The following is a 27285-nucleotide window of genomic DNA, read 5'->3' on the forward strand; positions in this document are numbered from 1 at the left end:
CACACACTACGTTTTACCACACTCATGCATGTACGCACACACTACGTTTTACCACATTCAAGCATGTACGCACACACTACGTTTTACCACACTCAAGCACGTACATACATGTGCACAATTGTGTACATACACTTATATACAGACACTGCAGAGTAACTACTAAGTACCAGCCCTAGAAATTTCCCTCACAGCTCAAACACTCTGGTTCTGTGTGGAGCACACAAAAACTCATACACTCCAAACTTGTGTAGTTGCTGCTCGTTCAACAATGGTTATAATTGGGGTGACATGGAATTGATTTATAAAATCATAAAAAACAAACAAACAAACACAAAAACACCAAAATGTTATAACCAAATCTATTTGATTTCAAGCCCAAAGGGTAGACAGAAAATGTTAAAAGAACTGATGTCAAAGGGAGATTCAACCCGGATTTGGAGGCACACTCGACATTCAGCCAGAGTGGAATTTCTAGATAATCGTGGCTTTGAAGGAAAAGTTGAGGTTTAGAACTAACCCATTTCTGATTCAAAGTGATCTCAGATGTGAATAAAGAATGGCTAAGAAGCCAGTGGTCACCAGGGCCTCTAACCTCAGAACAGCTGCAACCCTAGAAACAACGCCAGCAGCTGCCTGACCTTAGCCTGGGTTCTGATATGATGAGGAAACCAGTCCTTGGTAAAATGTATTTAAAGCTTGCCTTTTCCAAGGATAGATATTTTCTGCTTATGGATATTAAAAAGCTTACAGATCCTGGAAAAGGCAATCATAACACCACCATCAAAGAGGGAAAGTTTCCATATGTCCTGTATGAAGAAGGACTTCTGCTAATGTGCAGGCTAATGTTATGGTCGGCATGACGAGGCTATGACTCTTAGTGCTACGGCAGACATTAGACTGATTGAATCCTCATGGGATTCAAATCCTATTTCTTTTCAGTATTTCTTTGAGTTTGGGGAAAAAAATAAGTGTGGCACTGCAGGATAATGCATTGGACAGAAAGGTTGGTTGAACCACAAGGTCAGTGGTTCAAACCTACCAGCTGCTCCTCGGAAACCCTATATAAGGGGTCCGTTACTATGAGTTGGAACCGACTCAAAAGCACTTATTAACAACAATAACATATGGTGGATGATGGTTAGGACTATATGGTGAACGGACGGCTCTGGCTCCCTTGAATAATTAGCAGGCACATTGCTATGAAGGAAAAAACAATTCTTGGTGCAACCTTCTTGGCTTTTGTCTTACTAATGTAATTCTCAATTTTAAAAAGAAATCCTTCTCATAAACTCTATCATAGTCCTGTGTCCTTCAAAGAAAATCTATCAAGCTTACCCTTTTGTAATTCCAAACAACAGCTGCTATAGCCTTCTGATCTGGCCTCTCTACCTTGAATTCAGTGGACCCAACAGATCCCCTCAGAAGCCACTGTTTTGATTGGACTTCGCTCTCTGGAACATATTGGTAAATCCAAAATTTGCCACGGTTCTGATTCATTCTATAAAATCATCGTTATGACCTCCCATCTTGCTTAAGCAGACTTGAGCTGGACCAAAAGGCAAAGTAAGTTAAATAAGGAAGTGGCCCAAAAGAGTCCATGGTCCCCACTCTTGTCCAATTACCTTTCTTTCACAAGTCTGCAACTATGGCTTCATGGGAGTTCTTTAAGGTAAGTTGGCTGAGGACAAGAAAACTCAGGCAGGGTTTACAGATCACTTTGCCTGATAAAGGCACCACTAGAAAGATGATCACAGCTCTGTAGCCTTTCTGGGACCTCCCTGAAGAATAGAAATGAAAGGAAACCTTGAGCAATGCGTCTAATGTGTTGGTTTTGCTTAGAAGAAGAGATGGCTAGGTGTTTCAACTGTATATTGATTGTGCAGGCCCATGGGTTAGTTGGATGTTCAGAGAAACTGGTGACAACCAGGTATGCACAAGAGGTATGTGGCCAGACCTATGGAACGGGAAGATATTTGTGTCCTATGTGAATGCTCACTAAAGGCTGATGTTGGCCGAGGGTGATTTCAACAATGAAGTGGACAGGATGACACAGTCTGTGGATACCAATTAACCTCTTTGCCCAGTCAAAGCCTGTCAGGAACAAAGGTGACAGGCTGTCATGGCAGGGATGGAGGTTAGTATGGGCAAAGCAACATGACCTGGGTAGAGCCTTGGATGAGCGTCCAACTGTAAAAAAGTGATGACATCAACCATTCACCCACAAACCTCTCTGATCCTCTTAGCTCTATAGAATTCAGACACCATATTCACAGACAAAGGAGTTTACTATGGGGGTTAACAGGTTACAATTCAGGGTCTGAAATGCTCAGGGCACCATTGTTCCAGGCAGTAGAGCCTCTCCTCGGTCATGCCCATAGGTAGGCATCTCTCTGCCCAGCCAATGTTACAAAGTTCTTTCAGAGCTGCTGATAAATTCCAACAGGGCACACTACTCCACCATAAACCTCAGCCTGAAAACACCTGACTCTCGCTCTGTGGGTCAGCACACCTAGCTTCCCCAAGTAAGTGTCTAGAAGAACCTCACTCTGCAAGCAAGATTTCTGACCAAAGTCACTTAGCTTTATTTGCTAAATGGGCTGGGATGCCCACCACTCTTAGTTTTCTGCTGTTCTTCTGCCACTTCTTTGATGTAACAGCATTCTGTTCCAGGTTCAATGCACATGGATCTTGGGGTTCAAAGGATACGCTCCACTCTGACTCTTCATCTCTGATGGTAGATTCCTACCTCCTGCTTCTGAGACAGCTTATTTTAAATCCATGTTAGAGTTCCAAGTTTTCACAGTCTCACTTAAGTCTTCTATCTAATTATCAGTCACAAGTATCTTCTCCTATCAGGGAAAGAGCTGTCTGGGAGGAGTTACAAAGACTATGGCTAGAAGGGATGTCTCAGAGAATTCATGATACCATGCCAATTTACTGGTAACAGAGACAAACATGGAGTCTCTGCAATGGCACCAATCCTCTGGGACATCAGCCAGCAACCTGGTGGTAAGTCTGATTACCTTGTACCACTTGGAGAGCTTTTGTTATTACTGAAATAGACACTTACTCTAAACACAGATTTATATTCCTTATATTCAATGCTTCTGCCTAAATTACCATCTATGGACTTACAGAATGCCTTATTCACCTCATGGTATTTCACACAGCATTGCCTCAGAATGAGGGGATCACTTCTTAGAAATGGGCCCATGGTCATGGAAGCATTAGTCTTACCATGTTCACCATCATCCTGAAGCACGTGACTTGATAGAAAGATGGGGTGGCCTCTTAAAGACACAATTACAGCACTAAGTAGGGGGCAGTAGCATGGAGGATTGGGGCACTGTTCTCCAGGAGCCAGATTTTCATTTATGGCGATAGCTGGCATTTATGGGACTAGGAATCAATGGGTGGCAATCAGAGTGGCGTCTCTGTTACTCTTGGTGACCCAATTGCAAATTTTTTGTTCTTTTGTCACTTGGACCACACACTCTGTGGGTTTCTAAAGTCTTTGTTACAAAAGAAGGAATGCTCTGAGAAGAGTTGTAGGATGACACAAAGAACATCATACAGAAATCAAAAGGTCATTAAAAAGACCGGAAAGAAAGAAAAGATCAAAATGTCAGAAACTCTGAAACTTGCTCTTAAATACAGACAATCTAAAGCGAATGGAAAAACATGATGACGTGAAAGAGCTGAACAAAAACTTTGAAAGGGCAGCTTAAGAAGACAAAGTAAAGTATTGTAATGAAATGCGCAAAGACCTGGAGCTAGAAAACCCAAAGGAAAGAACATGTTCAGCATTTCTCAAACAGAAAGAACTGAAGTAAAAATTTAAGCCTCAGGTAGCAATGTTGAAAGATTCTAGGGCAAAATACTGAAGGATGACACAGGAAGCATCAAAAGAAGATGGAAGGGATACACAGTCACTGTACCAAAAAGAACTGGTTGACGTTCAACCATTTCAAGAGGTCGTGTATGACCAACAACCAATAATAGTATTGAAGGCATTGGCGAAAAACAAGGATCCAGGAACTGATGGAATACAAATTGAAATGTTTCAACAAACTGATGCAGTGCAGCAGTGCTCGCTGGTTTGTGCCAAGAAATTTGGAAGAAAACTACCAGGCCAACCAGTTGGATTACTTCCAGTCCACCTCGCTTCTAGCAATCAAGACTATGTCATCTGCATATTGCACACTGTTAATGAGTCTTCCTCCAATCCTGATGCCATGTTCTTCTTCAATAATCTAGCTTCTTGGATTATTTTCTCAGCATACAGATTAGATGTTGTTGTTGTTGTTAAGTGCCGTCGAGTCGATTCCGACCCATAGCGACCCTGTACAGGGTTTCCGAGGGTGTAAATCTTTACGGGAGCTGAAATCCTCATCTTTCTCCCGCAGAATGGCTGGTAGTTTCAAACTGCTGACCTTAAGGTTAGCAGCCCGCTACACTACCTGAGCTTCTCCTATCTACTTTACGTCATTACAACTGCCTTAAATAAAAAGTGGGATACTATTTTACATTGGGATATTCCCAAACTACTTTTTGTACAACTAGAATTGACAAGTATCCCCTGAAGGAAAATTAAGATTTTAAATATTAAGTCCAGTATCCATGCCACTACCTTAGTTTACATGATCAACAACCCCGAAAAACCTTGCCTTTCAGTTGGTTCTAACTCATGGTGACCCATGTATTAATGGAATAGAACTGCTTCTTTTTTTTGGGGGGGGGGCGGGGGGAGGAAGGGGACGTGTTTCTTGGCTCTAACCTTTATCGAAGCAGATCACCAGGTCTTCATCCTCATTGCCACCAAGTGGGTTAAAACTGCCAACCTTTAGGATTTATGCCACTCAGGGAACTACTCCGCATGACAGATATTTATAAACCAGACATCACATACATTAAAAAAAAAAAAATCTTTGCTCTTTGCTTTAAAATATGCAACAAGGGTCTCCTTTGCAGCAAACTGCGGTGCCCAGACTGGCCATGAAGAGCTGGACAGAACTAGTGGACGGTGCCCCTGGAGAGGCTGTGTAGAGGGTCTAACACATCTGCTGTGCTCTCACAACACCTCCCCTAGACTCAGGTGTGAGGTGAACAAACCTTTGGCTGTACCGGCTCTTCATTCCTCAGGAAGGCCAGTCTACTGGAGAGAGAGGAGCTCAACTGTCCACTTGCATCTGACAGCTGCTCAGACCTTCCCAGTCCCAGACAGTCTGGACAAAGGCATCAATGAGATGACATACCACAGAAAAACCCTAACATTTGGGTAAACCCTTTAAGCTGCCTTCTTTCTACTGATGTTTTTGTTGGGAAAATGACATCATTTTGATGCCTTTCAGATTGAATGGCTGAGGAGACAGAGACAGGGACAGAGCAGAGTCCATCCTGAGAAGGGCCCATGGGAAGCCCTGAAGCTTGAACATGAGCCCGCTGTCTCTCCTTCAACACCTCTCTACATGTGCAGACACCAGCGTCCAAAATAAGGCATCCCTCCACACATACTGACACAGCGTCTTAGGACTTGATCAGGAACCAGCACTGGCCTGTACATAGCCCAAGAAAGACTCCTTGCTGTTTCCTGATGTGTCTCCGTCTTATTCACATGACACAGAATTTCTCAAGCCCTTGACATTCAAGGGATCTGCTAAAACACTAGTGTCTAAGCTCCATTCTCTGCTTAACGTCCAACCTCTCCTTGACCATCAAAATCCAGTCTGTGCTACTGCGGCAGGTGGTCACTTTGGCCTGGGTGTCAAAGCCCAAAGCCAGTTCTCCCCACATGTCTGGGGAAGGAATGTATCTATAATTGCACTGGAAATTCAATGAAACCTCATGGGGCACCAGGATGCTATTGTGTATATATATATACACATACATGCTTCTAGTTTTCAAGATCCCTTCAAAAATAATTTGTTAACTGCAGGCTGCCTGTTTACTATCACTATGTCCTCGATGTGGGAAGGTGTCACAGCTGAGCTGAACCTTTGTGAGACTTGTGGCTCACATGCTCTGAGACAGGGGCAGATGTCACAGGAATGACTTCAAAACGACCATTCTCCTTCTGGTGCCCAGTGGCTGCACTTGTGTTCTGGGACCCCATGATCTGCTGTTGGCTGGATTTGGCAAGTGACATGTTCCCAAGTCTCTATGGGAACTCTATGCCAGGGCATGGGTTCGAGACATCCCTAACAGGCAGGGCTGTGGGCAGTACTTACACATGAAGCAGTCACAGAAACAGAGCCCTGGAGATCCCAGAGCATGGCACACTCAAGGTCAGCAATGCCTAAGAGTTCTGCCTACAGATGGACACCAATGTTACAAAATCCCCAAGTGGGAAATGACCTCAGGAGCTGATTCCGGGGACCAGAAAGGGTCATTTGATCAGGCTCCTGGAACAAGGAGCCCTGCTCTGTCTACTAACAAGTACGGTTCCGATAGTGACAGTGGGAACAATTCCCCACCGGCCTGGGTAGCTGCCAAGAACGACAGCAGCAGGATTGTGGTAACTGCTCCCGTTTCTCCATGTGTTCGACACCCCTGCCAACAGTGTATTCTCAGCACCCAAACTCACACATGCCTAGTCTAGTGATTAAGAAGGGACCCCCGCCTTTTTTTTTAAACTCATCATTTCTGAGTGCAAGAATGGGCTCATATTTGATATCTTTGCATTTTATATTTTTAGCTATAAAGATCAGTAATTGTGCTTTGAAAACCTGAATTTTTTGAAGCTATACTGAGTATGTTGTTAAGTGCCGCTGACCTTGCAGTTCAAAACTAACCTTGAGGTTGAGGGCTTACCCTACAGCGCCTTACCAGGACTAAAATTGCTGTCAATGTCATGCTATAGGGTAGACATTAGACTGCTAATTGCAAGGTGGGAGGTTCAAATCCACCAGCTGTTTCTCAGAAACACTAGTGAGGGTCGATGAGTGGAAACCAATTCGAAGGTAACTTAGACAACAACATGCCTTCAGTTCATTGGGGTAGGAGTACGGAAAAGCGGTGAGGATGCAGTAACTATCTACCTTAAGGATTTCAAAGCATGCCCATCTCTTGCCTAAACCACCAAGTAGTTGGCTTAAACCACCAGCTCTGGTGGAGCTCTGGTAGCACAGTGGTTATGAGTTGGGCTGCTAACCACAAGGTCAACAGTTCAAAACTACCAGTGGTTCCACGGGAAAAAGATGAGGCTTTCTGCTCCCATAAAAATTTACAGCCTCGGAAACCCTGTACAGGGTCGCTGTGAGTCAGAACCGAAACTACGGCACATAACAACCACCATTGGATTCTTTGTGTATCCCTATTAAAAATTCAAGCCAGTTGCTCTGATTAGATCCTGACCCATGGTAACCCCATGTGTATCAGAGGAGAACTGTGCTCCATAGGGCTTTCAATTCTGATTTTTCACAAGTACAAGCACTAGGTTTTCTCTTTTGAAGTGCCACTGGATGGGTCTGAACAGCCAAACTCTCAGCTAGTAACTGAGCACGTTAACTCTTTGCACCAACCCCAGACTCCAAAAATGCCTTTATTAGAATATTCAAAATACAGTTTTTTAAAATCACTTTCAGAAAAAAAGAGTAAAACCTAATTAATTCCAAACCCAAAGACCGGGCAAGGATGGGGCTGAGGGGGACTTTCCCTGACAACAAATGAAAACCCACTCTGTGTGTGCTAGAGGACTCCTGAAACCATCATTCACTATAAACAGTTCAGTAGAAGGTCAATTCTATTCAAAAGGGTTTCTTGAGAGTATGCCCCAGGGCTTCTTGGGAAGGCACTGCCACAGCACAGGCAATAAGGGGTCTTCAGAACAGGGTCTGACTTGCTCATTTCCTACATAGATTTGGAGCACAAGCCACAGACCAGGCTCAGGAGTTACAGGGATGGGGGTAGGAAGCTGGCAGCTGAGGTTCCCTTGGGTGTTGATACCAGATGGTACAACTCCAAGTTTCTAAAACTTGCTTCTACAAAACCCAGTCAAGAGAAAATGTTCACTTGTTGCTAATGAGAAAGGGGCTGGAGGAGGGAAATGAAAACAAGCTTAATAAGGAATGTGCTGAGATTTCAGACTAAATCCTGACGCTGAGGTTCATACATTTCTGTTTATTATATAAGAACCAACAGTTAATTCATAAAGTTCTCCTTTTTCAATCACCTCCATTTGCTTTTCCACTGCCTTTTTTCTTTCTCCTCTTTTTAAAATGGTTTTACAATTTATTACTTCTCTTAGAGTCCATCAGTGAAAAAGAGGAAGAATAAGCCACATAAATCTAAAATACCTAAGAATACTGTGTGTGTTTCCATGTTTCTTTTTCTACTTCTTTGAATACCTTAGTCTTCATTTGATTCATTATTTCCAAACTTTTAGCATTTCATTAATTTAAGTATTGTGTGACATTCTAAAATCAAATGTATCACATAAAAGTCTGAGTCAAAACTTTAAAAATATTCCTTGTACATTAAATTTTTACCTATAAGCGGATCTACCATCTTTCTATGTGTTCTAACTTTGCACTGTTATATTCATGCATTATAATGAATGCACAGCTCCTAACAGAAGAGTGTTCAGACTTGCAAATGAGCTTTTAACAATATTCATTGGACTATGTTTATATTTGGCAGGTTTCCCACCACTGTTTAATTCCCAAGTTACTTCTCTGACGGCCTCACTAGACCACTGCGGGGTCCACCCATGGATGTCCCCACCTAAAGTTGGAAAGGAAAGCCAGTCTCCCTATGATGTCACAGTCTCTGAACTGTGATATCAGTGAATGAACCTGAACGAGGAGGTTGTCAATGACCAAGAAGAGAGTTTCTGTTTACACCCAAATACCCTGGTGATCAGCAAACTTGGGAAAACATCAGAAAGTTTACTTCAGGACTTACTTGAAGAAACACACTAAAAAAGCACAGAGTAACTATGATTTAAAGTCATGTAAACTCAAGTTTGCATGGCATTATATAGGCTCAGAGTGTACAATAACAATTTAAAACAATGCTATTTAGTTAAAAGAATATTCCAGATCTAGATGTTCACATTCAATTTATTAAATCTTTCAGAAAAAGTTCAAGAGCAAAATTTTAAACTGTGGGAAGCTCAGAATCTATGAAGTACTCCCTGGTGCACCCCACCACCGCCTCTCCTCTGAAGAAATATAGCTGTTGATTTTGAGAACATTCTGCCTTTAAATACTTGCCTATGATTTTATAAGCATGATATAGCACCCAATAAGAATTTAAATAAAAAGACACTACACGTAATTTGCCAGTGAAGGTATCCAAATAGCTTATTAACCTGAAACAGGCTAGCTAAGCACAAAAACTCAGTAAGATTCTGAAATAAATATTTTAAAATATTCCGATAAAAATAAATATTTTCTCTGTGCACCACCCCCCACACATCTGTCAAAGCACCACATACACCTGTCTTACTCACCAGCTCACAAAGGTCCAACTGATTTATAATGTGCCTCAACTCCTAATACACCTCTACGATCTGCCTTCCTGAGGATTATAACCCTGGCCCCCTATTCCAATGAGGTGGTACGCTCTTCTCCAAGAGTATGCCTCTGCTGGTCCCCAAACTGGCCCCAGAATTGTGCAAGCTCAGGCTCTCCCCAGGGCACAGTGAGGTTTCTCCCTTCCTCAGACCAAAGATAAGTAGCAAACCCCAACATTCCTCTCCCAGCCAGATTTTCCAGCTTGGGAACTAGGTGGGGTTGGGGTGGGAGGGTAGGGAAGAGCTAAATTATAGGCAAAACCTTCTTAATTTCTTTAGGACCTTTGCAAAGTATTGTTTCAACCATCCCAGAGCAAGAGGTGTCAAAATATTGGTAGGGAAAGGGGTGTTGTTGTTATTAAGTGCCGTTGAGTTGGTTCCAACCCATAGCAACCCTGTATAGCTCTCCAAGAAGCAGCTGGTGAGCTTGAACGGCTGGCCTTGCAGTTCAAACCGACTTTGTAGTCTAGCACATTAGCTCACAGCACCACACCAGGGCTCCTGGGAAAAGATTAGGGAGGAGAAAGAGAAAGCTGCATTTTCGGAAATGGAAAGAATGCAGGAAGAGGTAGGAGAGCTGAGGGCAAGGCTGCGGCCAGCTGCAGAACTGGTGGTGGGAGCTGCAGTCAGCTCTTTGGCACTGAGCAGCAATCGTCATCAGGGGTCTGCACACTGAGCAACCCCAGACCCTGGTCCCGGGGGGCCGTTCCTACCTAATCCTAGGTGCGGGTGGTGCTCCACTAGCGTCCAGCTGTGATCATCCACACAATGAGTTTTGTAAACCAGCAACTGACACAGGTCCCTGGCTGTCATGTCTGCTAGAATCTCCACCACTTTGCACGTCCCATCTTCACTAAAGACTTTAACATCCTGCAACATAAAAAGGGGACACTTACAGGTAAGTAACTTTGTTAAATAAATAAATAAGCACTGAAAGAAAATAAAAGAAATAAAAGGAAAACAAAAGTAGTGCTCCAATATATGTAGAACTGTTCTCCCAGTAACCATGGTGGTTATGCGCTGGGGAGTCGGTTCTAACTCATAACGACCCTGAATACAGTTTCCAAGGCTGTAAATCTTTACGGGAATCGAAAGTCACATCTTTCTACTGTGGAACTGCTGGTCATCTCAAACTGCTGATCTTGACCACTGAGCTAACCAGAGCTCCTTCCCAACAACCACAATAGTAGGAATCTGAGAGGAATACCTCCATAGCACTTTCTCTTCCCTCCTCCCACTCCCCTGCTTAAAGGGGCAGGGCATGGAAGATTATACAAAAGAAGACCCATTCTTAATATGTCCAGGACACTTCACAAATGAAACCAGAGTTTACAAACTGCTGCTGAACTACCTTTCTTAGGAAAGAGCAGAACTGGTTTAAAATCTGCGGATGGTTTCAGGGACATTTTACAGTTGAGTCAGTTGCAAAGAACAAACAAAGAAACACAAATCTCCTACAGTTTTCTTCCACTCATCACAACTTTTCATTACTCCAATTCACTAGGGTCCAAGATGGGCAGTGGGTGCCCAGTACCCTTTCAGTCCTATCCCCGGCCATCTCACATGGGCTCAGGCTTAGAAAGAAGTTAAGATCCATCAATTCGAATATGCTGAGACTTAAAATGGAAAAAAAAAAAATTGGGGTCGGGGCAGTGGGGTGGGGCATGGCAGGAACATAATCACAAAATTCTTTGGCCCCTTCCCCTTGCAAATGACAAGCACGATTCATTTCCCTGGTACCATTCACAATCACTAAAACCCAATAGCTCCCAGGCTAGGTGACTGTCACATGGAGTTTCAGAGGACTATAATGCCTGAGCAACAAAAAACCAACAGGAGAGTAACCTTTAGGGGAATGTGAGATGCCTTTAAAAAAAATCTTACCTCAACAGCATGGACAAGGGAGCAATCAGAAGAGCAAGATGGCATTTTAAATAAAGACTGTCTCTTGAAAGGAGTTTGTTCTTGGGTCTCTCCCCGTGTACCTGGAAGACTGGGCTCTACTGCCAGAGCACTGATGCTCTCAATGGGTGGCAGTGCCAAGCCTACATGAGCCCTTGGCAGGAAAGCTGTTTCTGGGCAGGCAGGGAAGACGCTTGCTCAAAGGCAGGCTGCTTCACACACAGCGCTTTAGGTAGTGAATCAAACCATGCCCTGCAGACCAATCACGTCCTTCCCTTGGACTGATGTAATCATTCCCCACACACTCGCACTGTAGTGCATTAGTCCTGTAGGAGGAGGTGGTGGTGGTGGTGATGATAGGACAACAACAACAAAAAGCCCTCTCAAACCAGTCAGCCAGAAAAAAATCTGTGTCATTTTCCTCCTATCAGAGTGAAATAACCAAGCAGGAAACCGAAAGCTTGAAGCGTAAGCATTCTCTGACTTGTCTGCCAAATCTCTTATTAGTCCTGTCCCAGCAAAGGATGTTGTCAGTTGCCACTTTTGCACTGGAATGTCAGCTTTCCCCACAGATGATCCTGCTTCCCTTGACCTCCTGCACATTAGTGCTGACTTAGTCTGAACTTTCACTGGAGCAGGCAGGAGGCATGCAGGAGAGGGCTAGTTGTTGGGATCCATGGCAACCTGAGAGGCGTGACCGGTAATGAAACTGAGGTTGGGTCAGCCTACCAACATCCATCTCCCGCCCCTCTGACGTCTCTGGGCACACAGTAACGCTGTGGCTGGCAAGGAGGTTCATGCCTAATCCAGCAAAAAATACAAAAAACAAAATGAAACCTCAATCACACAGTTCAGAATAGGTTTCAGGTGACTGTACAGGAACACAGCTCCCTGCCTCCAGACTCTGGACCCCTCACCAGCTCAGAGAAATCGCAGGGGCTGAGCAACTTGCCTTCTACTCACATGTCTTATTAGACAAAATTCACCTATCTTTTCTGGAACTCGGTTTGCTCAAAGAATCTGTATTGCTTCATAACAAAGTAAATATTTAAATACAGTTGGCATTACTGAATGAGTCACTATACATATGATTTAATTTAAACAAAGAAAATATGTTTCTGGTCTGTAGGTGAAAACTTTTATTTAAAACAAAGCAGTAACATAAAATAAAAACAGAAATTAAGAAAATGCAAAGAATAATCTAACATGCCTTCTACATGCCTTCGATTCCCTGACTCAAAGTGTTTCTAATGTTCTTTCTTCCCTGAGTTTCTAGGACGCTGAGTTAGTGACAGCTGAAATCAGCTCTAGCTTTCTTCTCATCCCCACTTCCTATTTCTCTAAATTCTTTGCTCCTTCCCCTGCTGCTCCTTGGCCATTGCCTTCCGGACTCTCAGCCATCTATAAATAGTCTGCATGTTGCTAGCTAGGATGTGCCTTGTCACAGGGTCACTCTTGGGGCAGGGTGGGTAGTGCAGGAGTTCAGGACCTTGGATAACTACCTGCTGTCCTATCTGACTTGACCTGATGCTCCCCAGGACCTGCTAAAGATAGAAGAAATACATGCAGAAGACAGAAAACCAAGAATCCCCACATAAAAACAGGAATCTCAAATTGGGTAAATATTTGGAGTTACAAGGAGAGTATTTGCAACGAATATGTAAAATAAACAAAGGATAATGCTGCACTGAGCACCCACCCAGAAGTTAAAGCCAGCAGGAGAAAGCTAAAGAAGTTAAAGCTAAAGCATAAGATGTACGGCGCCAAACCAAACAAAAACTCAAGCCCTAGCTGTCAAATTGATTCTGTCTCACAATGACCCCATTGGAGTCCTGGTATGGCACTGTGGGTTAATGCACTGGACTGCAAAGTCACTCTGAAGCGCAAGGTTGGCGGTTCAAGCTCAACAGCTACTCCTCGGAAACCCCATACAGGGTCGCTATGGGTCAGAACCGACTCGACAGCATTTTACAACAACATGATGACCTCGTGTGTTATAGAAAAACTGTTCCATAGGGTTTTCCTGAGTATTTGTATGGAAGCAGATCAACATATCTGGTTCCCTAGGTACCGGTGGGTGGGTTCAATCTGACAACATTTAGACTAGTATATGACTGAGCTATCATTTGTGCCATCCAGGGACCTTGTCCAGTGTCAGCAGCCCCTTTGTTACTGACATTGGCGGTGCAGAGGGCTCATTCTGGGAGCCCCTCAGAGCAGGCCCAGCACTGTCCTCTTCAAGGTGCTCCTGGCACCTGGCATAGGAGACATGTAAGGTTCTCCTGAGTCCACCAGACCCCACCCCACAGCAACCGTACTCCATGCAATGCTTTCTATCAAATATAATTTGTCTAGGGAATAGATGAATCTGGGATGTGGGAGAAAACTCAAGACCTTAGTCGCATATTAACTAAGTGACTTTCTTCTTGTTGTTGTTACGTGCTGTGGAATCGGTTCCGACTCATAGCAACCCTGTACAGGGTTTCTGAGGCTGTAAATTGTTACAGGAGCAGAAAGCCTCATTTTTCTCTCGTGGAACAGCTAGTAGTTTCAACTAGCAGCCCAACTGGTAACACTATGCTACCAGAGCTCCTTCAGTGACTTTAGGTAGGTTATTAAATGGCTACAACTCACTCTCTTCATTTGTATAATGTACAATATAAAAATATACAACAGAGGTAAAGAGGTGCAGACCTAGGACCCTGAAGGCAGCTTCTGACCCAGAATTAGAATTCTGAGAAAGCAAACCTCATGGACAGCAGGATGCAGTGGAACAACTCATCCAAAAGAGCTTGCTCCTGAGAGCTCATTTTCCTTTTCTCCAAGGCAAAGGAAACTAAACAGCTAATGGCTTTTAAAAATAAAACAGTAATATTAAAGAAAGCATAATTATGTCAACAGCATGAAACTTTTCTCAGAGCTGGTGGGGGAGGAAAAGCTTTGCCACAGAAATCAGCCCTCAACTGTCTTCACATTTATAAAGGCCCTGAAGTGGTAATAGAAGGTTCCATTGTTCCCAGACTCTCTGTTGTCACTTTTTATATATTCATTATGTAGAGTGAGAGGCAAAAGCTTAATTCTTTTCAAATGTAAAGAGGGTGTTTAGAAACAATTAAGAATTAAATATACAATCTTCACTTTAGGACCCCAAACTTCACTCTGAGGCCCCTGGCTTTTTGTCTCCAAACTACAGTTGAGATGATTTTTTACTCATAGAAACTCTATGCTGTTGTTAAGTGTCCAAGTCCGTTCCTACTGATAGCGACCCTGTATAACTGCCGACCTTGAGGTTCAAACAGATCTTTCAACCCAGTGCATTAACCCTAGAATAAAGTAAAACTGTCCCTTATGGCTTTCCAAGGGTGTAAATCTTTACAAAGCAGATCGCCTCATCTTTCTACCTGGGAGCAGCAGCTGGTGTGTTCAAGCTGCGCATCTTTCAGTTAACAGTCAAGTGCTTAAACACTGTGCCACCAGGGCTCCTGATGGCCTCAGTAGTCTGTAAAGCTGGACAGGAGATGGTCTGCAAGACCGCCAGGTTGTGACTCATGGACACGGTTCTCCTGGGCTGCCCTCCAGATAATACATGCCTCTTGGTCAGGCATATAGGCTTCGAGGAATCTTGCTACTGAATTCATAACACCTCTCTGACTTTAGCAGAGAGTCTTTGCCAGAGGTTCAATAATAATCAACTTTTAAAAATAGAAAATGGGGTATTCTTAGCTCTTTATCCTCTTCAGAGCTGTCGGTCTGCAGTTAACATGTCCTGGAATGGACATCCCAGCCTCCTGGCTGCCCACGGTAACCAAAAGCCACCAAGGCAATAAGGGCCTCTACACGAAGCAAACAGACCTTGAAGCTTGCCTCAGCCCAAAGTTTTTGGGGTTTTTTGGCATCTTCATCCTAGTTCAACAGCTGTCTCTCTTTGAGGTTTGGTTTGAACTACCATCTGTCATCAGTGGAAGCTTGCTTGCTGCTATGGTGCTCAAAAGGTACCAGCAGAACTTTCAGACTAAGATGGACTAGAGAGAAAGGCCTAGCCATTGACTTCTGCAAATCAGCCAATGAAAACAGCTCAATCTACAACCAATTATGGAGATGGTACAAGACCAGGGAGCGACATTTCCTCAGATGTGCATGGAGTCCCCAGGAGTGCTGGGTCAACTCAATGGCAGCTAACAAGAAGCCTGTAGTAATCAGAAGCTAGGGGGTGAGAAGAGGAGGTATCCATAAGAGGCAAGATTAATACCAAAGGGAGGCAAAAGAGCGCAAGAGAATAACAGTAATAAAAAGCCATCTAGGGGTGGAGCTTTTGTGTGGTGCTATAGGATAAGAACTGGACTTCCTAACCTCAAGGTCCGAGGTTCAAACCCACTAGTCACTCCTCAGAAACCCTATACATAGAGTTGCTGATTTGAAACGGACCGATTGGATGGCACTAAATAACAACAAAGGAGTGGAGTAGGAATCCTAGTGGTGCAGTGAGTAAACGCTTAGGTTCGAAAGGTTAGTGGTTTGAACCACCTCTCACTTTGTTGGAGAAAGATGAGATAGTCTGCTTCTGTAAAGATTTATAACCTTGGGCAGTTCTACTCTTTCCTGCAGGGTCACTCTGAGTCAGAATTTGACTGGACTAAGAGGAGGTAGGGTGGCTCACAGCACACTGTGATCCTACAGGGCCTTGAATGGAGAGCAGGAAGCCCAGACATGTGGAGGAAACCACTCTTGAGTGCCTGCAAACACCAAGTCAGCACTCAAAGTTAACTACAGATGAGAAATGTGGCTCTCAGGAAGACAAAGGCCTGCCCAACACCAAAGAGATAAAAATATTGAAGTCTTGATTTGAACAGAGGGCTGTTTGACTCAGTTTGCCTTTTATGTCTTTTAACTAGCTGGTCCCCATCACCACAAACTTTCTTTGGCCTGCTGGGATCCAATTTTGTACAATTTGTACAATTCACTTCAGGCATAGGAACCCCTGGGGGATACAAACAGCTCTGCATGCTTGGCTGATAACTGAAAGGCTGGAAGCTCAAGTTCATCCAGATGTAACTCAGAAGAGAGGCGTGGTAATCTGGTTGCACAGAGTCAGTCACTGTAAGCTCTACTGTCAAACATGGGATTGCTATGTGTCACAACTAACTTAAACTGGTTTTAAACTGGAATGAGAAAACTAGGGTTAGGATAAGTTAACTTTTAAATGAAAAAGTAATGTAATTCCATAGTTTTTTTTTTTTCCTTCAGTTCTGTTCTAAATTAATGGTGCTACTTTGAGATATAAGGAATGATAACTGAAGCTGCACCACATAATTATAGGGCTCTATTCAGTATAATAGGAACACACACAACATTCTGTTCAATTACATGGACTTAGATTACTTTAAAACAAAATCTGCTTTATAACCTATTGATTTCAAGTTTTGCAGTGAACATTAAAAATACTTTTAAGTTCTTGTAAATCCTTTCCAAAAGAGATAAAGTTCTAAAGATAACTTTTTAAAAAAGAGTAAGTTCTTAAAAGTCAAGGTCTGTGTTTTCAGAGACAGGAAGAGGACTTGGCTCACTGAAGGTCTGTCCAGGCTGAAGAGGTGGGTGACAAGAGTCAACTGCAAGGAGTAGATCCTACCCTCAACCTTTCAGCTTCTGTTCATATCAATCAGGCCAACTAGGTTACTAGAGAGAATCAGTTTTGTCCATCTTTATTTCTTAAGTTTACTCAGATCACCTGGATAAAATCTTTACAAAGTCCTATTATTTTATAGAACATAAAAGTGAAAGCAAAGAAAACAAAGCCTTCTTTGGTAGGATGACGAAGGTGGTAAGAGAAGAAAGTAAGTGCTAAGAGGGTTGTGGACTGTAATCATGAAGACAGCTGCCCTCACCAGCTGTTCTCTAGAGAAAGAGCTGATGAGAGTTAGGGGAGCACTAGAGTCCTCCTCCCACAGAGGGAGTTGGGGTGTTCTCCTACTCAGATTGCCAAAAGGGGCACAGCTGTTTAGCTTGCCAGCTAATCTGAAACCTTAGCTTTCAGATCTGACATTGTGTCAAAATTTTTTTGGGGGGATGTTAATATTCAGAGATGGCATAATTGTAAATGTTAGAGATGTGCAAATGGGTCATGGGTATCATCCATCCATGGTCATGGCAGTGGCAAGTACAGGCATAGGAGGAAATACTGGGTACATGGTCTAGTTCATTGCACAGTAACCTTTTAAAGCCCCAGGCAACATCCTCAGGGCAACTTCTGGTATATTCTGCAACCACCCTGACACCACATTAAGCTTTTACTGCTCAGTGGAACATTCTGGTGCTAGGTTCTCTCCACCCCAAAATGTGTTCGATTTCAAAGGAACACCATAACCCAACTGTATTTTATTTCAAATTAGAATTTATGCATTTGCCCCTGAGTCAGACATTGCCATAAAACTGGAACGAAAAGGGAATTTTCCAAACTTTATTTTCAAGCCCATAAAGAAACTAGCATTCTTTTTTCCTTCTTTAGTTTCCTATTAAAATAACTTAGCATTTTAAATTCCCTCTTTCCTCTGGTGTCTCACTAACCACATCCGTGATATTTAGGGGTATGGACTAAATTTTTCCTTAATCAGAACAAACCTCTGGACTCTTGCCTCCTACCATCTACTTTGGGCACATATTCTACTGGCAGAGTTTAAACCTTTTTTTCCCCCTTTCCATACATACACAGGAAGTATGTATGGTGGTTGATGGCAGCCCCTGGAGCTGTCTACCTCTACCGTTAGCCCAGCCAGGGGCCAGTACTAAGGACCTAATGCATTCCGATGTGATGGGGTTTCCTCAAATGCAACCCGACACAATACCATTTTGCAGAGACACCCCTAGGCACTAACACAGTTCTGCCAATTAACAAAGAACACCTGTAGTCACAGCTGTGAATGTGTCCCCTTTTCTGGAAAGCAGGACTACATCTTGTCATATCACTTTTGGTTCCACGCTGCGCCCATGCCCAGCACCACCAGCTCAGGAACCACTCTTGCTACACTGGAATTGTTTGTTCCTATCCAGAACAACTCAGGCTATGGCCTGCAACAGAAGCCCAGGCGTCTTCCACTCTGTAGTCTCAATGATATGATGGCAGTTGTTCAAACATACCCTTCAGCCCTACCAAGATGCCCCACTATAATGGTTTCCAGGATATGACATTCCAGGCCAGGGCTGTTCAGAAGTACTCAGGCCTTACGAAGGCTATTTGGAGAGTGCATTCTGCCCTGACCCAGGAGTAGGAGAGACACATTCATTAGAGCAGTGAAGGGCAGTACATCTAGAAGATTAAAGAAACATGACTTGACTCTGGGCAGAGCTCACCTGAGGGTTTTCATGATTTCCTGTGTGCGAGGAGGATGTTGGTGGTTGAATAACCTGGCCAGTTACTCCCCTGCAGCTGGGTAAAACGGGGAGGGGCAAGACCACATGTCTGCACACATGTGTGCAAATCCATTAAAATACGCACATAACTAGAGAGTCAGGAAAGTATCTGGCCTGACACTCATCCAACATCCCTTTAGCAGTCAGCTGGTCTGAAGGAACCATTCCAGCACAGGCATTGGTGATGGTTAGCTTTCAGAGGCCAGAAAGTTCTACGCTGAGCTACCAGCACATGTCCACAGATTCATGCTGATGGGACCAGCGCAGGGGGGCTCAGGTAGCAACTGGAATGCCTGAGGCAGTCTGTATCAACTTGCAGTCACAATTGTGTGAGAAGTGGGGCAGTGGCTGGGCCACAAGCCCCTGAGAGAGTGGGGAGGAGCTCTGTCGAGGGGCTGAAGTACATCTTTGATACAGCATGCTGCTTGCCCTACAATCTCACTCCTAGCTGGTCGGAGTCATACTGGGTTTCCACCAACTGAACCTCACCTCTGTCCAGCCCTGCCTCTTAACATCAGAAGACAAAAGCATGAGGTAAAGACAGGAGGGGCTGCGGAGGATAGATGCAAGAAAGGCAGGAAAAAGGGCCGTGCAATTCAGAACCAGGAATCTAGAGCTTCTAACTAAAGACTGTTGTTGTAGTTGTTGTTAAGAGCCATGGAGTCGGTTCTGACTCCCAGTGACCCCATACAGGGTTTCCAAGGAGCAGCTGGTGAACCTGAATCACCGACCATGCAGTCCAGTGCATTAACCCACAGTGCCACACCAGGACTCCAAAACCTTACAGCACCTAGTATTCCCAGGTGGTCTCTCATTTTAGTGCTACCCAGGCCCAATCCTGCTTAGCTTCTGAGATCAGACCAGATTGGGTGCATTCACGGTGGTATGGACATAGAACATGGTCATAGAATGTATATAAGGTAATATACTTCACACACTACCCCCACAAAAAAAATGAAAAGAAAAAACTCTCACCCCCTTGCCCTTGAATCAATTCCATCAAATGGCAACTCTATGAATTAAAAGGAGCTCTGGTAGCGTAGTGGTTACGAATCGGGCTGCAAACCGCAAGGTCAGCAGTTCGAAACTACCAGCCATTCCACGGGAGAAAGATTTACAGCCTCGGAAACCCTGTACAGGGTCGCTATGGGTCAGAACCGACTCGACGGCACTTAACAACAACAACTTGCATTAAAAGGTTTACAATCTTTACAGAAGTAGAAGACTCTTTCTTCCATGGTACCACTGTTTGTTTTTGCTGTTGAGTTTCGCCGGTGGGTTCTAACTCATAGAGACCTTGTGTAGGGTTTCTGAGGAGCAGCTAGTGAGTCTGTACCACTGAGCCTGTAACTCAAACTGACCCTGTGGTTATTATCCTAGGTTAATAACTGAGCACAAACCATTTGTGCCACCCAGGGACCCGCCTGGTGACAGAAGATGCAGCCTTTACTGGACAGGCTCTCTGTAGGACATACAACGTAGTGAAGCCTGCAGAGCAGCCTAGCTGAAGTCTAGCCCTTAATATCAGGGGCCTTCAAGTGTGGGAGAGAACACATGAGTCAAAGCTTGCCTCCAAGCTACAAAGGTTCTCAGCAGAACTCATGCTACTAGGAATACAAAGTGCATTTTAACAATTCCTATTTGAATACTGACTCTGAACACTAAAAAATAATTAAAGCCCAAACTTGTAGCTAATACCCATTTGACCTAGCTTCGATGACTTGATGATCACAACTCAACTAGAGAAAGATAAAAAAATAATAACTTTTTGATAAAGGAAACAAGTATAAACTGCTACAATTTGATGAACTTGACCTATACTTATGGATGTAGTAGCTCAAAATACCAGCTGAGAGGGAAGGAGTCTTCACATCAAGTACTAATGCTATCCCCTCTATATACAGGGTTGATAGGGACAGGCAACTTAGATATTGGCTACCTAAAATGGGGGCCTTCCTCTTTTCCACTGACTGTCCAGTTTCCCAAGCTTGAGGTCTTTTCCAGAGATTGGTCTCTCCTGGTAACATGTCTAAAGTATGTGAGATGAAGTCTTGTCATTGTTGCGTCTAAGAAGTAGCCTAGTTGTAATTCTTCCAAAACAGACTTGTTAGTTCTCTGGCAGTCCATAATTTATTCAATATTCTTTGCTAACACCATAATTCACGTGTACTGATTCTTTTCCGGTCCAGTTTTCTCATGCAATTGAAAATACTATGGGGCTTGGATCAGATGTACCTTAGTCCTCAAAGTGACATCTTTGCTTTTTAACACTTTAAAGAAATCTTTTGCAGTAGGAATTGCCCAATGCAACATGTCTTTAGTGGCAGATACTGTTGTTAAGTACCACTGAGTCAGTTCTGACTCACAGCAACCTCATATAGGATTTCTGATGAGTGGCCGGTGGGTTTGAACCACTGACCTTGCAGTTAGCCGTCAAGTGCTTATTTTACATCACAGCTGGACTCCTAGTGGCAAATCATGAGAACATAAATGATAGCACAGTTGTTCCATACGGTAAGCAACGGACTGCGAACCTTGGGACAAAGACGAGGCTTTCTGCTCCTGAAAGGATTTCAAATGCCTCAGAAACCCGATACAAGATTGCTATGAGTTGGAATCGACTACATGGCACTTAACAAGTTAAATGCTGTTGTCATTAAGTACTATCGAGTACATTCTAACTATCAGGGACTCTACATACGGTTTCTACGTTGTGTTGGTGCGTTTGAATGGTCAACCTTGTGGTTAGCAGTCTAGTGCTTATCCTACAGCACCACAGGAAGCCTCTAATAACTTGATGCCCTCTTCTGTACTGAAACCCAGTGAAAACCTCCTTTCACTGGATTGCTTAGTCCATTCATGCAATGTTTTCCCCTATCTGAATCATTTTTATACCTTCAATAAAATTCTTGTTTAATTTTAACAGACTCCAGTTTGCCCTTTGACAAGAGAAACTTGACAGTGGAGAAACTCAGGAGACACCTATTAACCAACTAATAAAAACTAGCATCTGCAAAAAATGGACACAAACCACCATGGTGAGCTTCCTGACAAGAAGCGGTAGGAGAGACCTGGCGTTTCTGATGAGGCCTTCCTATCACACACACCCTGGACGAATCTCAAGGAAATGGCACCCAGATCTAATGAGGCTCATTCAATAACTGTCAGGAAAGACAAGACAAGAAAACATGGGGAAACAGATAAAATTAATAAAATGTATGAGTGAGTATGTTATGGGTTGAACTATAACCCCGCTCCCCCAAAACACACATTTATAAAGATATTCAGAGCACAAGTGCAGCCATTTTGACAGCACAAGTATTTCTTATTTTTTAACAGTAAATGATTGTTTCTGTCCCTGTTTTCTAGATACATGGTTTAACCTTTGCTAGAACATTAATGGCTACCTAGTTGGCTGTGGGATAAGCAGTGGACTGGTAACCACAAGGTCAGTGGTTCAAATCCAGCAGTTACTCCTCAGAAACCCTATTCAGGGTCACTAATAGTGTAGTGGTTACGAATCAGGCTGTGAACTGCAAGGTTAGCAGAGTTCGAAGCTACCAGCGGTTCCGCAGGAGAAAGATGAGGCATTCTGCTTCCGTAAAGATTTACAGTCTCGGAAACCCTGTGCAGGGTCGCTATGAGTCGGAACTGACTCCACGGCACTTAACAACAACAACAACAACAACAGTTGTAAAAAGACCAAAAGGCACATACCAACACCACCAGTTCTGCTTAAATCCTGGTCCCAGTCTGTGTAACTTCTAACAAGGAGTAGCCGACTAGACAAGCAGGGACTAGGAGAGTTCATCATAGATGCTGCCATGATCATTGCATAACTTAGTGTGAATGTTACAATGATAACATGTTATACTAATTAGCATTACTAAAAACCAGTATAAATATTGCTTGTCACACACAAAGTCAGCAGAATATCATTTTAATAAGTTGACTTCCTAGACTCTTTGTGTATTTGGAGAGTTTGTTAAACTCAAAAGCTTAGGACCTAAGTGTTCCCATAACAGCATGTTGGAGTCCTAAACTTGGTATTTGCGAATGAAAAATTACGGTCTTTGAAGACATTACTGGTTAAGCTAGCGTGAGATGATACTGGAGTAGAACTCACCCATCAGACTCATAGCCACCCGGATAGGACAGAGTAGAACTGATCTTTAAGGTGGCTTTGATGACCAATTTTTACGGGAGCATACGAGCCTTGTATTCCAACAGAGTGGCTGTTGGTTTCAACTTGTGGTTAGTATACCAATGCTCAAACTATTAAACTATGGGGTTCTTCACACTGGAGGAGGTCGAGCCCTAATCCAATCTAAGTGGTGTCCTTATATAAACTGAAAAAATAAAAAAATACACAGCTAAATGATAGCTATATGAAGATGAACCTATAAGCCAAGGAATACTTGGGGATATAAGAAGTAGGAGAACTGAGACCTTTCCTAAGAGTATCTGGACAGAATACAGACCTGATGGCACTTGGAATTCAGATTCCTGGTCTATTAAGCGGTGATGCCACAAATTTGTGTTCTTATAAGTCACCAGGTTTGTGATATTTTGTTACTGCAGTCCCAGAAACAGAGAGTAAAATGGATGTCGTGAGTGATTCTGTGTTGGTTAATCAAAAAGGAGTGGAGTGGGAACGGGCATAAAAGACATTAGAGGGGCAATCAGAAAAACTGGGATATAATCTCTAGATTGGGTTGTTGTTGTTGTTAAGTGACTTCGAGTTGGTTCCGACCCATAGTGAACCTGTATAAGGTTTCCAAGGAGCAGCTGGTGAGTTTGAACCAATGACCTTGCAGTTCAAACAGACTTTGCAGTCTAGCACATTAACCCACAGCAACACAACAGGACTCTCTAGATTGGGTAACTGCACTTTGATAATCCTAAATATCATGGTTATGAGTTGGGCTGCAAACCACAAGGTCAATAGTTTGAAACTACCAGCTGTTCTGCGGGAGAAAGATGAAGTTTCCCCTCCCATAATTTTTTTTTTTTTAATGTTTTATTGTGGATTATGTGATAATTTACATGGGAGAACATTAACTTTACATTCATCCTATTGTATATCATTTCCTTGCCACAGTTACAATCCCCTCCATGCATCATCAACCAACGAAAGTGTATACCCTACAAGCCTGTGCCCTGGTCATCAGCACATAGCCCCTCACCCTCTCTGGGTCTAATGTCCCCAGCTGCTCCATCTCTCCACGTCATCATCTCTGCCTCCATCTCCAGTGTCACTGCTTCTCTGGGTAGGGTCCCGCTCTCTGTTCTTCTCCCTTGGTGGTCCCATAGACCTCCGCTCCTAGACTGCAAAGTCAATCACTCCCCTCCTTTTGCTACAAAATGCCCACCTTTATATTTCCAACCCTCACAATCAGTCTTGATAACAATTATTCACTATTGTACCACAAGGGAATTATCCCCATCTCCTTTCATCAGCCCTGCCCAGATAGATTGGCTACTACTCAGTCTACCTTCCTCCATGCCCTCTGGATCTACGTTCCCTATTGAAAGCTTGTAAGCCAGTCACTTCTAGCCTTTGTAACCCTCCCTTTTTGGGTAGCCAATGTCCAAGATTCCCATCCCTGTCTACTCTGTGTATGGAGGGGGTGAGAATGATCTTCACTGTAAAGATCTGTTCCCTCTCTTGAGCTACTGCATCCACAGGTGTAGGTCAAGTTCATCAAATTGTATCAGATTACTCGTTTTTTTCCTTTTCTTTCTTCTAGTTGAGCTCTGATCATCCAGGTCTAGAGGGTATAATCGGCAAGTGTAGATGTAGTAGGGCTTAGGTTGAAGCTTCATTGCTGTTTTTCCCTCAGTGGTGACAAATGTGGTCACCAATCAGAGCGTGCATTCCTATTGAGTCTTAGTCTTAGAAGGAGGTTTGACCTGAGAGGACCCGACCACTTGCCTTGATGTCTCCTGGACAAGCAATATGCTTGTTCTTGTAGTAATCAGTCGGACTGCCTATATTGTTTTGTATTTTTCCTGCTGGTCTTTCTTTCAAGAAGTATCTTCTGTTCTTCTCGTCACTCCAGGCTGGTCTGCCTGTCCTTTCAAGTGGAAATTTCCCACCTCAGAAGATTCTGGATGCTGTTGAGAATTCCACCTATGGTCTTATGTAATGGCAGAGGCTCTGCAGGAAGCCTCCTTCACTGGGCACACTATAGCCCCATTTTAGATATTCTAATCAGTTATAGGCAGAAGATGGACTTACAAGCTTTCTATGGTGATATTTCTGGCTATTCCTTTCTCTCACCCTCAAGTGTCTATTTTATAATGGTATGCAAGGGAAACAAAGATTCAAAAGACAGACAAGAATCTTAACATTATTTCCCCATTCCGACTATGTCTCAATCCCTGTATCCCAGAGCCCTGTTGTTCCAAGGTTGTGCATACATCATTATTTATCTCTATCCCACTTCAGCTTCACATTCATCCTATCGTATTTCGTTTCACTGCAATGATTATAATCCCCTACATGCATCATCAAATAACCAAAGGATACACCCCCCACAGGCCCAACCCCCTGGCTGTCACAGCAAACAGTTCCTCTCCTGCCTCTCTGGGTAGGGTCATGCTCTCTGCTCCTCTCACTTGATGGTCCCAGGGACCTCCACTCCTGGGCTGCAAAATCAATCACTCCCCTTCTTTTGTCAAAAAAAAAACCTACCTCCACATTTCCGACCCTCACAGTCAGTTCTGATGGCAATTATTCACTATTGTACCACAAGAGTCTTATCCCCATTTCCTTTTGCCAGCCTGGTCCCAACAGATTGGAAATCATTCAGTGGAGGTGCTACCTATCCCTTCCCCATCTGGAACTAGGCTCCCTCTTGAAAGCTTGTAAGCCAGCCACTTCTTACCTTTATAAGGCACCCCCCACATCCGCATTTTGGGTATGTGTGATTTCTAGCCCCCTTTGTTGTTTTTCTGCTATTCATAAGGTTTTCAGTGACTAAAGTTTCGGAAGTAGTTCAGTTCATCACTCTTTCTTCCTAGTCTGTCTTTGTCTGGAAGCTCATCTGAAACCTGTCCACTATGGGTGACCCTGCTGGTTATTTAAAATACCGGTAGCATAGCTTTCAGAATCATAGCAATTCACAAGCCACCACAGTACGAAAAACTGATCAGAGAAGACATGGCTATTTGGTTTTAAGTGGAAACTGTCACTTTAAATTTTGAGGAGATCTGTGCACATGCGTAATAGAACCCTCTAGGGGTGCGTGGGGGGGGGTATCCATTTGCTCAGATATCCCCTCTAGTCACAAGTATGGAGGTGTGTAGACAGCGAGAGACCAATGAACAGATACCAAAATATGAATGTCCACATCTGTATCTCCACAGTTCCGTCAGGCATTCGTGGCTGTTCTGATCTTTCTTCCACTTGGTATTCCAATCAGTCAATAGGCTGAAGATGGGCTTACAAGCTTTTTATTGTCACATTTCTGGCTATTCCCCTTCCCCTCTACCCCACCCCCCAGTGTCTATTTCACAATGGTAGGCAAGGGAAGCCAAGATTCAAAAGACAGCCAAGCATCCTAACAATAGTCCCCTCTTTTACCCTTGCAAACCATGCTTCAATCCCTGTAACCTGAAGCCCTGTTATTCAAAGGTTGTGCATACATCATCATTTAACTCTGTCCGACTTAGCCCATGCAAAGCAACCTAAAAGTTCTCCTATCTGCCTGGTTCTTCTATTCCCCTCCCTCTTCTTGTGCATTGCCAGCCGCCCCGCCCCCCAGCACCTGGGTCTCTTTCATTTCCATATAAAGTTTGTAATTATTTTTTCCATCTCTTTGAAGAATGTCACTGGAATCTTAATTTGGATTGCATTATATGTGTAAATTGCTTTGGGCAGTATTGACATTTTCACAACGTTAAGTCTTCCTATCCAGGAACATGGTATGTTCTTCCACTTCTGTTAAGTCTCTTTTGGTTTCTGGTAGTAGTGTTTTGTAATTTTCTTTGTATAAGTTCTTTGTTTCTCTGGTTACATTTATTCCTACATATTTCATCCTTTGGACAGCTATTGTAAATGGTACTGCTTTCCTAATGTCTTTTTCAGTGCTGTCGTTGTTACTATAGAGGAATTCAACTGATTTTTTTATGTTGATCTTATACCCTGCCACTTTGCTGAATTTTCCAATGAGGCCTAGTAGTTTTTCTACTGAGTCTTTGGGATTTTCTGCGTATAGGATCATATCATCTGCAAATAGTGAGAATTTTACTTCCTCTTTGCCAATCTGAATGCCTTTAATTTCTCTATCATGCCATACAGCTCTGGCTAAAACTTCCAAAACAATATTGAATAGAAGTGTTGATAAAGGGCATCCATGGTTGTTTCCTGTTCGCAGTGGAGAAGGCTTTCCGTTTCTCTCTATTGAGAGTGCTGTAGGCTGTTGGTTTTGTATATATGCTGTTTATTATGTTGAGGAATT

At 43.3% G+C, this 27285-nt stretch overlaps 1 protein-coding gene across 2 annotated transcripts in view; it reads right to left on the reverse strand.

Annotated features, from left to right (window-relative positions):
• Positions 1-27285, reverse strand: part of GRB10 (growth factor receptor-bound protein 10) — a 184188-nt gene that overhangs the window by 60096 nt on the left and 96807 nt on the right. For both annotated transcript variants that reach the window (XM_006875287.1, XM_006875286.1), the window contains exon 5: positions 10228-10384. In XM_006875287.1, the coding sequence (XP_006875349.1) occupies positions 10228-10384 (157 nt within the window). The remainder of the gene's footprint in view (positions 1-10227; positions 10385-27285) is intronic.

This window comes from Chrysochloris asiatica, unplaced genomic scaffold (genome assembly GCF_000296735.1).
Source record: "Chrysochloris asiatica unplaced genomic scaffold, ChrAsi1.0 scaffold00317, whole genome shotgun sequence".
NCBI lineage: Eukaryota > Metazoa > Chordata > Mammalia > Afrosoricida > Chrysochloridae > Chrysochloris > Chrysochloris asiatica.